The sequence below is a fragment of the Nicotiana tomentosiformis genome, chromosome 7 (genome assembly GCF_000390325.3).
Source record: "Nicotiana tomentosiformis chromosome 7, ASM39032v3, whole genome shotgun sequence".
Taxonomy (NCBI): domain Eukaryota; kingdom Viridiplantae; phylum Streptophyta; class Magnoliopsida; order Solanales; family Solanaceae; genus Nicotiana; species Nicotiana tomentosiformis.
In genome coordinates this window covers 29,038,769-29,051,283 of record NC_090818.1, presented here as the reverse complement: position 1 = coordinate 29,051,283, position 12,515 = coordinate 29,038,769, and the positions used below count along the sequence as shown (strand labels likewise).

General features: G+C 35.3%; 2 protein-coding genes and 1 long non-coding RNA gene across 3 annotated transcripts; 1 reads left to right on the top strand and 2 right to left on the bottom strand.

Moving 5' to 3' along the window:
* Positions 1-2,398: 2,398 nt before the first annotated feature.
* Positions 2,399-3,306, bottom strand: LOC138895126 (uncharacterized). Its single transcript, XR_011409328.1, has 2 exons — positions 2,881-3,306; positions 2,399-2,781 (listed from the first exon to the last, which is right to left on the bottom strand). It is a non-coding gene; the product is annotated as an uncharacterized lncRNA (long non-coding RNA).
* Positions 3,307-3,853: 547 nt separating this feature from the next.
* Positions 3,854-6,212, top strand: LOC104091683 (pentatricopeptide repeat-containing protein At2g41080). The gene has a single exon (XM_009597079.4). It carries the CDS (start codon positions 3,934-3,936, stop codon positions 5,908-5,910), a length of 1,977 nt encoding a protein of 658 aa, XP_009595374.1. The 5' UTR covers positions 3,854-3,933; the 3' UTR covers positions 5,911-6,212.
* A 532-nt stretch (positions 6,213-6,744) lies between these two features.
* On the bottom strand, positions 6,745-12,274 carry LOC104091691 (probable alpha,alpha-trehalose-phosphate synthase [UDP-forming] 7). Its single transcript, XM_009597090.4, has 4 exons — positions 11,930-12,274; positions 9,609-11,645; positions 8,633-8,906; positions 6,745-7,846 (listed from the first exon to the last, which is right to left on the bottom strand). The coding sequence occupies exons 2-4, from the start codon at positions 11,597-11,599 to the stop codon at positions 7,535-7,537; spliced, it is 2,577 nt and encodes an 858-aa protein (XP_009595385.1). The 5' UTR covers positions 11,600-11,645; positions 11,930-12,274; the 3' UTR covers positions 6,745-7,534.
* Positions 12,275-12,515: the final 241 nt, after the last annotated feature.

Here is a 12,515-nt window from a genome sequence, read left to right as displayed (position 1 = left end):
CACATAACAATATGACAATACAAACGAGATTTTGTCCATGGATTCTCTCAGCATAATGTGGTTGTTTGTTACTGTGAAACTATGTTCCTAAGATCACTTACTTCAGGTTTGTGTAATTTACTACCTTTAACGTTCTCATTTTACCCTTGATGATACTTTTATTGGATGACGTGACATATTTAACAGCCTGTTGGGATGATTTTTCTCATTGTTTCACAATATATGATATTGTATTATATTATATTGTTATGTAAAAATAACGTGTGGGTAGATTGTATCCTTTGATGTGGTAACATTTTCATTGTTTGATTTGAATGTATTGTATTTACTAGTATGACCTAAACTGATGTAAATATTAAGTTTATCACAACTTTTAATAAGATGGTTTTAGACTTCCTTTTCGTAATTTATCACCAATTATGCCTTTTACAAGTGTCGAGTTCTTATATTCATGCAAGTGCTCTAAGTGAAAGATTACATAACATTCATATATTATCCATTCATGTTATCATCTACCAGAATAAGGATATCATATTTGCTTTGTTTTATTATGCGAGTGTGACCGAATTCTACATGTAAAAGTTATCACATGGACTCATAATAAAAAGATAAACAAACAAAAAATAACTATGACAAAATATTAATCATTACACAAAGTAAAGAGAAAAGAAAAAGAAGAAACCATGACGCTAGTACACGATGAGTTCATAGTCATGTTAGATGATTGTGATCTCAAATTATATTGGAAAATACTACAACACGTAGGAAAAGGCAGCACCAAAACACGAACCAGAAACATGGTGGAGACTGCTGGGAAAGAGAAATAAGGTGATGTAAGCCGGAGCAGAGCTAGAGTGCGAGTTCGGTCGAACTTTGTATTTATCTAAAAATATTTATTGAGTATGTATAAATTATTAATTATTTAGAACTCAATAACTTAAAACGATTAAAATCTTAACACATAAGCTTGAAATCCTAACTCCGCTTCCGGACGTAACCTCACTAATCACTCGTTATATAAAACTAGGAAATTTGCCGCGCTCCGCGCGGTTGCGAAAAATGCCATTAAATTTAAAAGAAATATTTATTTTTAAATTTTAGTATGAAACAGATAATTTTTTCAATTATGTGAATAATAAAATTAATTCTACATATTGATAAGATAACAATATAAAAATTTCTGTAGAATTAGAGCTTAAATGCAATAAATACTTGATTTTTGTTCTTTTTTGCTTTCATTAGATAGTGAAAATAATCTTGCATAAGTTCTCTTCAATTCAAGTAGAGCAAAATGAAATGAAAAATATAAAACCAAAAGTAAGGGGAAAAAAGAGTTTCTATTCCGTTTCCTTTTTTATTTTTTTACTTCTTTATTCTTTCTCTATCTATTCCTTAGTTTCTCTCAATTTTGAACCCCAATTACAGACGTTCCTTTTTCCTTTGCGATTAAGTTTTAGGGGAAGTTACATACTTTTGCAGCTCGACTAAAAATATTAACAGTCCCTAAAATATACATAAATTATACACAAACTATAGACAACTACACATATATACATATATTAAACTTCTTCCGATTTATTTTTTATCTTTTCCATATATCCCTGTTTTTGTTCTGCTAAACTTTGCCTTACAAATTTTATGTTCTTCTTTTAACTCTCTGCATATTAAAATATATAATAAATTTTATTTATATTTCAATATTATCGTTACTCGTGTTATAAATAGAGAAAAGTAACCCTATAAGAGAATTTATAACACAAAATGTCGTCCCCAAATCCATTACAAATTGTATGAATCTCTTATATGATTTTCACTCTTATTTTTTCCTTTCTTTTACCTTTTTTTTTTTTTTTTTTTGTGTTTTCCTTTTCTTTTCCTCCTCCTCCTTCTTCTTCTTCTTTCATTTCTTAATTACTTCTTCTCCATTCATTTTACAATAAGAATGCCTATTTAGCTTTTCTTTTTACATCTCTAACTTCCAATCACCTTCCCATAGTCAGCGACTCGTTCACTCTAAAATCACTCATTTCATCTTCAAAACCATCAAAAGTCTGCTAAGATTTCCCAAAATTGCAAAAATTCAGTTCATTTATTTTGGATGCTAAGTTTCTCCTATAAATTTAATATACACATGATCATCTTCAGAAAGTACAGATAATAGCTTCAACGGAAATTTTAAGTTTCGGTCTTATTGAAAATCTTTTTGACAGTTAGAATAGTTTCATTGAAATTATGTAAACTAATTTTCTGGTAAAGCTTATCCTCAAATATCCGCACCTAACTATTATTGATAATTTGATATAGTAGAGGAAATAAGAAGTATAAATTGTTCCAAAAAGACATTAAAAACTGTAATATCTTGACAGACCTGCTTTCAAATCAAGAAAATTCATACATATTAGAGATCAAAATAGGAAGGTGTACTTCCAGGTCCCAAAATAAAATAAAATAGAAGAGAACAACATCAATAGAAAAACATATGATTATCAGCTAAAAACACCATATGAATGAATCACCAAAAAGTAAAAACAGGGAAAATAAAATTACTCCGCCAAAACAGAGAAATAAAAGAGAACAAATAGTGTTTGAAAACAATTATTATCAGGTAAAACACATCAATGAATTACCCAAAACAATTAGGTAAAAATTAATGACATCGAATACAATATTCTAGGCCAATAAATTGAAAAAAGATATAGAAAGAAGGAAAAAAGATTCCAAAGCGATCGACCTGGTATAAGAATACATTGAATTTGTCTCTCCGAACAACTTGTCTCCTTCCTATCATATTACTATGAATAATAATGAGAAAGCAACAGGGAGAGATTTCTATCGTTTAGAGAAGAAAAAAAAGTAAGAGGGAGAATTCTAAAGCTTTGCCTGATATAAGTCCTTCATTTGAGTATACGCAGTTTTTGCTCATTACTGCTTCTAATGAATCTCAATATTGTTTCTCATCCTATCGGATGAGGTTTGTTCATATACATATATACATTGCCTTGTTTATGCAAGGAGCAGTTGGAGGAGCAATTTTATTATGGAGTTTCGGCTAAAACGAAGGATTGACAATTAGGAAGATGAATGAAATACAACCAATTTGTAGAAGAGAAGAACCGTCACTATACACTTTTTCATTGTTCATAATGTTTCGGCTATTATTTGCATGACAACGTTTCAGGTATAGTTACGTGTAATTGATTGTTAGAGTTGGTTACAAAATACATAATTATAGGAAAGAGAGAAAGAGCGAAAGAATAAGGGATTAAAAAGCAAAAAAGGGAGAGCGAAGATAAATAGATTCATTGGCCAAAGCAGTGGCGAAACCAGGAAATTCAATAAGGGTGTTCAAACCTTTGCCAGTGGGCTATGTTAGGGTGTTCAAAGTCTATTTTTAATCAATAACAAGTAATATTTTATCTTATACGGAGTATAATTTTCCGGCGAAGTGTGATCAGTTGACCACACGTAGCTTCGCCCCTGGGCCAAAGAGAGGTGTCAAGTCAGCACTCTTTGGCCCTCTTATATATATATATATATATATATAGAAAGATAGATGAGTCTTTTCATCGTTACGTAAAAACGAATATAACGACACAATACAATAAAATTTAATTAACGATCAAATAAATATTATATCTAACATAATATGCACCTTTAAGTTAGCGAGGTTAATATTTATTTGATATATAATATTAAATAAATGTTTATTTTAGTGAAATAAAATAAAAATACTTTTACATTATATCAAATAAACTTTAATTAATAATCAAATGGGTATTTTCATTTTTCATCATTACCTAACCTCTAATTCTAAAAGCATTTTTAATACTATAGTATATGCACCTTTAATTTAAAATTAGAGGATTCCAAACCAAGACACATAAAATGAGAGGACGAAATAAAAGGCAACGACCAACTTGAACTTTTAAACGAATGGGACAGTCTTGTGTAAGACCTCTGAGTTTCCTTCCCCTCCGTTCATCAAACTCTCGGCCGTTCTCGACAGCCTCCACTGAGTTTTCAATCCTATGTTCTCAAGGTTACCTAAAAGAAGCGTTCAATAAGTTCTCTTTCCTAATATGGGACAATCCATCTCATTTCTCTTACCTTCTACAATCATGCATCCAAAAAAAATCTTTTTCCCTCACCAAACAGCTGCATTCTCTCATACTAACCTCTGGCTGTTTCAAAGACAAATTTGTTTCCAACCACCTCCTTAATGCTTACTCTAAGTTGGGTCAGCTAGATACTGCGGTTTCTCTGTTTGATAAATTGCCTAAAAGAAATGTCATGTCTTTTAACATTTTGATAGGTGGGTATGTACAAATTGGCGATTTGGATAGTGCCTCTAAGCTGTTTGATGAAATGGGTGAGAGAAATTTGGCTTCTTGGAATGCTATGATTACTGGATTGACTCAGTTTGAGTTCAATGAGAAGGCATTGAGTTTGTTTTCACAAATGCATGGATTGGGTTACTTGCCTGATGCATTTACTCTTGCAAGTGTTTTAAGAGGTTGTGCTGGCTTGAAGGATGTGAATAAGGGCAGGCAGGTTCATGGTTGTGTATTGAAATTGGGCTTAGAGGACCATCTGGTTGTTGCAAGTTCGTTGGCGCATATGTATATGAAGTCTGGTAGCTTAAGAGAAGGGGAGATGGTGATCAAGTCAATGCCAGCTCCAACTGTAGCGGCTTGGAATACCCTTATTGCTGGTAAGGCTCAGAATGGATGTTTTGAGGGTACATTAGAGCTGTATAATTTGATGAAAATCGCTGGGTTTAGACCGGATAAGATAACATTTGTTAGTCTGATCAGCTCGTGTTCGGAGCTGGCTACGATAGGACAGGGACAGCAGATTCATTCTGAGGTTATAAAAACTGGAGCAGTTTCTGTGGTTGCAGTTGATAGCTCCTTGATTAGCATGTATTCAAAATGTGGGTGTTTAGATGAAGCTGAGAAGATTTTTGAGGACAGGGAGGAAGCTGATATTGTTTTGTGGAGTGCTATGATATCTGCTTATGGGTTTCATGGGAAAGGAAAGGACGCGGTTGGGTTGTTTCATCGCATGGAGCAGGAAGGACTGGTACCTAATCATGTGACTTTCTTGAGTTTGCTCTATGCCTGTAGTCATAGTGGGATGAAGGATGAAGGACTTGAATTTTTCAACTTGATGGTGGAAAAGTACAATGTGGAGCCTCAACTGGTGCATTATACATGTGTGGTTGATCTCCTAGGAAGAGCAGGCCGTTTGCAGGAGGCTGAAGCTCTTATTAGATCTATGCCTGTGAAGCCAGATGCTGTCATATGGAAGACGTTGCTATCGGCCTGTAAAATCCATAAAAATGCCGATATGGCTAGGAGTATAGCTGAAGAAGTTTTGAGGATTGATCCTCAGGATTCAGCTTCATATGTGCTCCTTGCTAATGTTCATGCATCTGCTAAAAGGTGGAAGTATGTTTCTGAAGTGAGGAAATCAATGAGGGATAGGGGAGTAAAGAAAGAACCAGGTATAAGCTGGCTGGAGTTGAAGAACCAGGTTCACCACTTTATTATGGGTGATAAATCTCACCCACAGTCGGAAGAGGTTGATGTATACTTAAAGGAATTGATCGCAGAACTGAAGTTAGAGGGCTATGTTCCTGATACGGGCTCCGTTTTGCATGATATGGATTTAGAGGAAAAAGAGCACAACTTGGTCCATCACAGTGAAAAATTAGCAATTGCTTTTGCTCTAATGAACACCCCCGAGGGTTTTCCAATTAGGATAATGAAGAATTTACGAATTTGTGGCGATTGCCATGTGGCTATTAAGTACATATCCAAGATCAAAAAGCGAGAAATTATTGTACGCGATGCCAGTAGGTTTCATCACTTCAAAGATGGCTGTTGTTCTTGTGGAGATTATTGGTGACAATCTGACTGTAGGTAATGGTCGTTCCCCCTTTTCTCATATCGAGACTGTTTATGAACCCTTATTTCCTCTGTTAGATGTAACAATATTCAAACCTTGAAAGAGATTCACAAAAATTAAATCTTTTATTTATTTTCATTCATATTGAAAAGTGAATACAGTATTTCTCAGAATACCATGTGTCCAAATGTATTTACATATATGTTCTTCGACCCCATTTTATTTCCCTTTAGTTTGATTTTGTCCTTCAGAGCAACCAGATTTCTCCAGGAAGAGAATGGATTCTTTTGTTTCCTTTTTTTACTGGTAAAGATGCTTTACTACTATAATGTAGTTACTAGTTTCTCCAAACGTGTGAATTTCAGATTTTAAGCATAATTGGTTTAATATTTATAATTAATTTCTATTTCCAAAGTAAAAGGCTATTTTTATTAGTTTAATAAGTCTAAAGCAAATTCCAGTTGACTAATATGTGCTCCAATTATTACTTCAAATTTCCAACAGATTCTCTCACATAATATCCAATAGAGATTTCCGTTGTCGTCCCAAAAGTGTATCTCTTCCATCCCCTTACTGTCCATGTTACAATCTTTTTCTTAACAAGAAAATGATAAATTAGTAGTTCTAAACTACCAACTTCTTAAAAGAGAGCATCACAAGAATTGAAAGGAATTCATCAAACGACCCTATATATTCTCCCAACATAAAGAGTACAGAAATGTTGCAAAGGCAAATAAATATAGGGATTAGTAAATTAAAAACAAACAGAATGCACCATCAAGATAGTCAAAATAGATAGGTGGCAGAGAGCTTTATGATTAGAAAACTCTAATCTTTAAAACAAAATGCTCTTGCATTAACTTATATCCACAATGCTTTTGATAGGACCAAATATTTTTTTAAAAAAAAAAGGGAATTTCTCCCAATTCACATCCTATTCTTAGACTGTACAATTATAAAACTGCTGAAACCATTGCCTCAAATCACATTCTTGATGCTTATTACCCAGCTACAGATTCCATGTCCACAGACACAATGCTATAATCTAAACTAGGTCCAACATACGACCAACTTATAAGAAAGAAGAAAAAGAAGAAGAAAACCTCATATACTAACCATTCAACTGTCAAGCAGCCAGAAGCAGTCTTCAGTTAAAGCTTTGCCACCACAATTGGCGTAAGCAGCCCCAACGGCAAGAACTTCATTAGTTTCAGCATATTTCAAGAATGACGCAAACTTTTGTCTGTCCTAATACATTCTCTGCCCTTGTCGGTCTTACAGAAACCATGTCTAACATCTTTGGCTCAGTCCCTCTCTTCTTATGATTCTCCGATTCCGCATAAATGCTCAATGCCCTCCAGCACTGCACAATCTCTTTCCCTTAAGAATCTGCATTCATCTTCTGTATTTCTCCCCTTCTCATAAAATATATTACATCCAGGATTGTGATAAAAGAATAGAAAAAAACCAGAAAGGAAAGAATGATTGAGCAGAATTTGAGATTCCACTTTTCTTAAACCTCAAAACCTAAACTATCAAATGGACAAACTGATCTCCGGCCTGGAATATACTACATTCAGCAGAGAAGGTAACCAAAGCAAACCAAGCACCTGCGTAGCTACATTCACGCGGAGCTCTCAGATTCTTCATCGGAAGTCACTGGAGTATCAGTGGCTTCAGCAAGGGAGTCGAGCATTAGCACCACCTCCGATGTGTCATCCAAGTAATACTTAGCTTTGCTAGGTTTTTGTCCAACTGTGCAAGCAAATACCTTGGTATCATATGAAATAATATTTCTGGACAAAGCATCGCCGATGATTTCAAACATATCTTCATCAGATCTATCATCACCAATGCAAAGCACAAAATCCGCCCGTTTTCCTTTCTCAGCTAAAGATGTAAAGATTTTTTCTGCAACTAAACCTTTGGTAACACCCTAGAATGACAAGACAAAATTAAGGTTATTAAAAACACAAGCTAAGATTGACACATTAGAGACTGCAACCACTGCTTACAATACACGTCAAAAATCATTAAAATAAGAAGATATACTCTGGATACTCAAGAATTTGACAACAGCCATCAGAATAGTGGAAGAGAAAACAACACTGTTGTTAAAATCAGTACTTAACATTAATTTTTCAAGACAGGACATGTATGCCATCTACTTCCTTGTCACCTACTTACATGAATGTTAGAAAATACTTAAGGCACCTTGATTTGTAGATAAGCTACACATGGATTTAAAATGGGATGATGCTTTGCACTAAATGTGGAGAATGATGGTACTCACTTACAAGATAGGGATTGTTAATGGAGATCGATGTATACCAGCTTGAATGCACACCATTCACACTTACAATAGGAAGAATGTACACCATCCTCATAAGCAACATAACAAAATTGGCAACTCAGAAAGCAAATGCCAAACTTAATGTTGAGATCAGCACAATTATTGTACACAGGAAACGACGATGTATAAGTTATATGGTCAACACCATATTCATATTTCGCATCAAGATGCCCGATTGCTAATAAAAAGTTGCATCCAGAGATCATTTATAGGAAACCAAAAGTGTACTGTGTTTGGGTGAGGAGATTGTCATCAACATGAAAGGGGGTTATTTACTGACGCTAAGTACCATTTGGTAAATGTAAATCTTGGAATATAAGAAGCAAATAAGAATGAAAACATATGGAAACTGGGATAAGCAATACGTGCCTGGGGCTTCACTTCCACAATGAACTGGCCACTTTTCACAGCAACCGGTTCATTTGCTAAAACACTCTCTAGATGATCAAGCATCTCCTTTGCCTGAGAAAACCCAAATCCAGAATCCGCATCACGATACTGCCACACTATAGCACTTTCCTTTCTTTCTATGCAAGAACCATCTGTAGCGTCTGTGTAGGATTGCATTACGGGTTCAGCAAGATGCATCCAACCAAAATCAGAGCTCTGACTGCATACTTCCCATTCCTGATCTTCAGCCCATCTGCATTGTCAGAAAACTAAAAGTTAGCAAACCTAGAAGAGCAAAAGATTGACCTGGAAAACAGCATTCCCTGATTCATGCAGATAATCTTGGCTGAGTCAGACCATATCCTGATGGCAGCAAAGATTGCCAGGAATCATTAGCACAGGAATCTCAACAATCACTAAGGAGCAGATTGTCAGGGCATGAAGTTCAATGACTTACGTTGACTACAAAACTATATTAACCACGATAGAAAAATAAGACTAAATAGTACATTAGAGATTGTTTTGATCAGGTAGTACTATAGAGATTTGAGAAAGTACTGCGATGATTGGATTAGTAAATGAATTTGAATTACTGAAAGATGTAAAGCTGCATAAAATACTATACCATCATTCTAACAACTATATCAAATGTTAGGGACATCCTAAAATGGAAACTGTATCACATGAGATAAAAAATGACCTATATCACTTTTTCTTCATTTGCAAGAATACTCATTCTGCATTACACCTTTTAACAGCACACTAGACTATTTGTTTTAGACACCATACAAAAAGTAGATATAGGAAACAGGGATAGTCCATATCAAGCCCACAGCAACTAGAATGATTGACATTGTGAATAACGTAACCAAAAGAAACACTAGTAATTAAGGTGCCAAAATGCAGGTAACATTGATATCAGTTGACATTGTACAGGGAAAGAGAAGAAACAGACCTCAAAAAGTAGCCATGTTCTGCTGCAAGTCCCAGTTTCCTACAAGGAGAAAACCACTTGCTTAGGCTTTCCCTCCCTCTTCCACTAACAATGAAGACTGTATTGTTTTGATCACCACAAATTCTATTTAGGATGGAGATAACTTCAGAACTTGGAGACTTGATGATAGAATTCTGAGGCATCACAGTTCCATCATAGTCCAGGAATATGGCCCTGCTCTTAGACTTGATATAAGCATTCACAATATCATCAATTGACAGCTTCCTGAAGTTGGGATCTAGGGCAACAACTCTAAACCCAAAGCCCAAACCAATACCATAGCATCTTTTCCTAAAGTGATCAGCACAAGTTCTCTCCATATCTTGCAAGAAACTTCTCGACCAATACGCAACATCGTGAGTGCTGACAAAACGGTAATGCTTCTCATGCCGTAGCTGTTTCTCTTGTTCAGCCATTGATACAGCCTCATTCATTGCCTCGGCAGTTGCTTCAACATTCCATGGGTTAATACGGATTGCCCCACTTAAGGAAGGTGAACACCCAATAAATTCTGACACAACTAGCATGCTCTTGTCGGGTCCACCTACACCTGAATCTGTTTCTGAACCAGATACACCGTGTCGACAGACGATGTATTCATATGGAGTCAGGTTCATTCCATCCCTAACAGCTGTGACAACAACACATTCAGCAAGACTATAATAAGCCATTCGTTCGCTACTTGACACAGGCTTATCAATATAAACTATAGGTTCATACCCAGGCTTGCCAAATTGTTTATTAATTCTATTGCAGCTTTCCTGTATCTCAGCCTGTATTTCCTCTAAATCTATTCCTTTACCCCACATAGGATTGGCAATCTGGACAAGTACAGCCTGCCCTTGCCACTTGGGATGCTGTTTCAGCATATGCTCCATAGCTAGAAGCTTTAAGTTGATACCTTTGAAGATGTCCAAGTCATCAACTCCAAGCAGAACAGTTTTTCCTTCAAATTGCTGTTTTAGCTCCTTAAACTTTACCTCTTTATATGCAATTTTCTTCATAGACTCAATGTGACCCATATGTATCCCTACGGGCATAATCTTGATACCTACTGTCCTTCCAAAGTATTCTAAACCTATATAACCTCTCTTAGATTGATACTCTAAACCTAACATTCGACTGCAACAAGAAAGGAAATGTCGAGCGTAGTCAAAAGTATGGAATCCAACAAGGTCAGAACATAGCAGAGCTTTAAGTATTTCCTCTCTAACAGGAAGCGTCCTGTAAATCTCAGATGAAGGAAATGGACTGTGAAGGAAAAACCCAATTCTCAATCGATTGAACCGCCTCCTCAAGAAAGTGGGCAACACCATCAAATGATAATCGTGAACCCAAACAAAATCATCCTCGGGATTAAGCACCTCAACCACTTTCTGCGAAAACATCTTGTTGGCAGAAACATAAGCCTCCCACATAGAACGATCAAAGCGACCTCCGTGATCAGGTGAAAATGGCAACATGTAGTGAAAAAGTGGCCACAAATGCCTCTTGCAGAAGCCCTCATAATATTTCTCCAAAATATTAGGCGGAAGAAATGTTGGCACGCATCTAAATTTATCTAAAAGATAGCTAGAAACGTCATCCTGTTCAATTGGATCAACATCAATGGATAAAGACCCAACAAATAAGACTTCCATATCTTCAGGTAAACCATCCTTAAGTCTCAAAAGCAATGAGTCCTCATTCCAACTAAAGCTCCAGCCTTTATTGTCCGGTCTCCTTTTTGCTTTCAGTGGCAACAGATTCGCCACAATAATCATCCGATCACCAGCAAGGGAAGATAAGTTATCAGAAGAAACACTATGAGCAAGGTCATCATCCAGCTCACATATACTCCCAGGCACTGTCATTACACGTGGCATCATCCGCGGCCGCTCCCTCTCTCTTCCCATTACAGGAAAATTCCCAGATGCCAAATCCAAAAGATTGGTATATGATCTGGACATCATCTTGACAACGAATCTTTTTTTCCTCTAATTGGGGAATTTCAATTTTCTACAATTAAACAAAAGAATTCAAGTTTAACCATACTTCTATAGCTAAAACAGAAGAACCCTTGCTGAAAAACTGAATCACAGAACAAAAGGGCAAAAAGATGCCGAGTAAAAAGAATCAAACAGAAACCCATGTGAAGTAACTACATAAAAATATGATCTTTAATCATAACCATATGAAATTAAACATATAAAAGAGAATCAAACATTTCAAAATTTGTAGCAAATTAAAACATATAATATAAAGTACAGAAAAATAGTAATTTTGGGAACTCAGATTTTCACCTCAGAGATTCAATAAGCAGAGAATCTTGGATCCTTTTCAGTAAAGACTCGATCTTTAGAGTTGAAGGGGGTGGAATTTAGGGTTTGATCTATCCATTTGTTCTCTGTTTGAAAAGGGTGATTCCCAATGCGTAGAAAGAAAGTCCTTCAGAGAAATAAAAATATAAAAAATTTATATACAAATTAAGAGTAGTTGTAGCTGATCTTGCAAGAAAAATTAAGATTCTTTGCTTGACCCAGACATAGACAAAAAACGTGCAATGCATATGTAAAATGGGCGTTCAAAATTAAAATCAGCAGCTGAGTATGCCCATTTTCTGTAGCTAAGGCCACCGAAAGGGGCTAAAAAGGAAAGGATAAGGATAAAAGAAAAAGCTTTGCATAAAGGTGCAATAATGGAATAATTTGACTTTCTTTTTTAGGCTCGATTAATTTAAATTCGTATTAAAAAAAATATTTTAGAATAACAACCTCGACTTCATTTCTAAGACTCCACCGTGAAATATATGCTAAAAATAAAAAAAAAATTACTATTTTCACATAACTTTTAATGATTTAAATTTATAAATTTATTTGTATATTTATG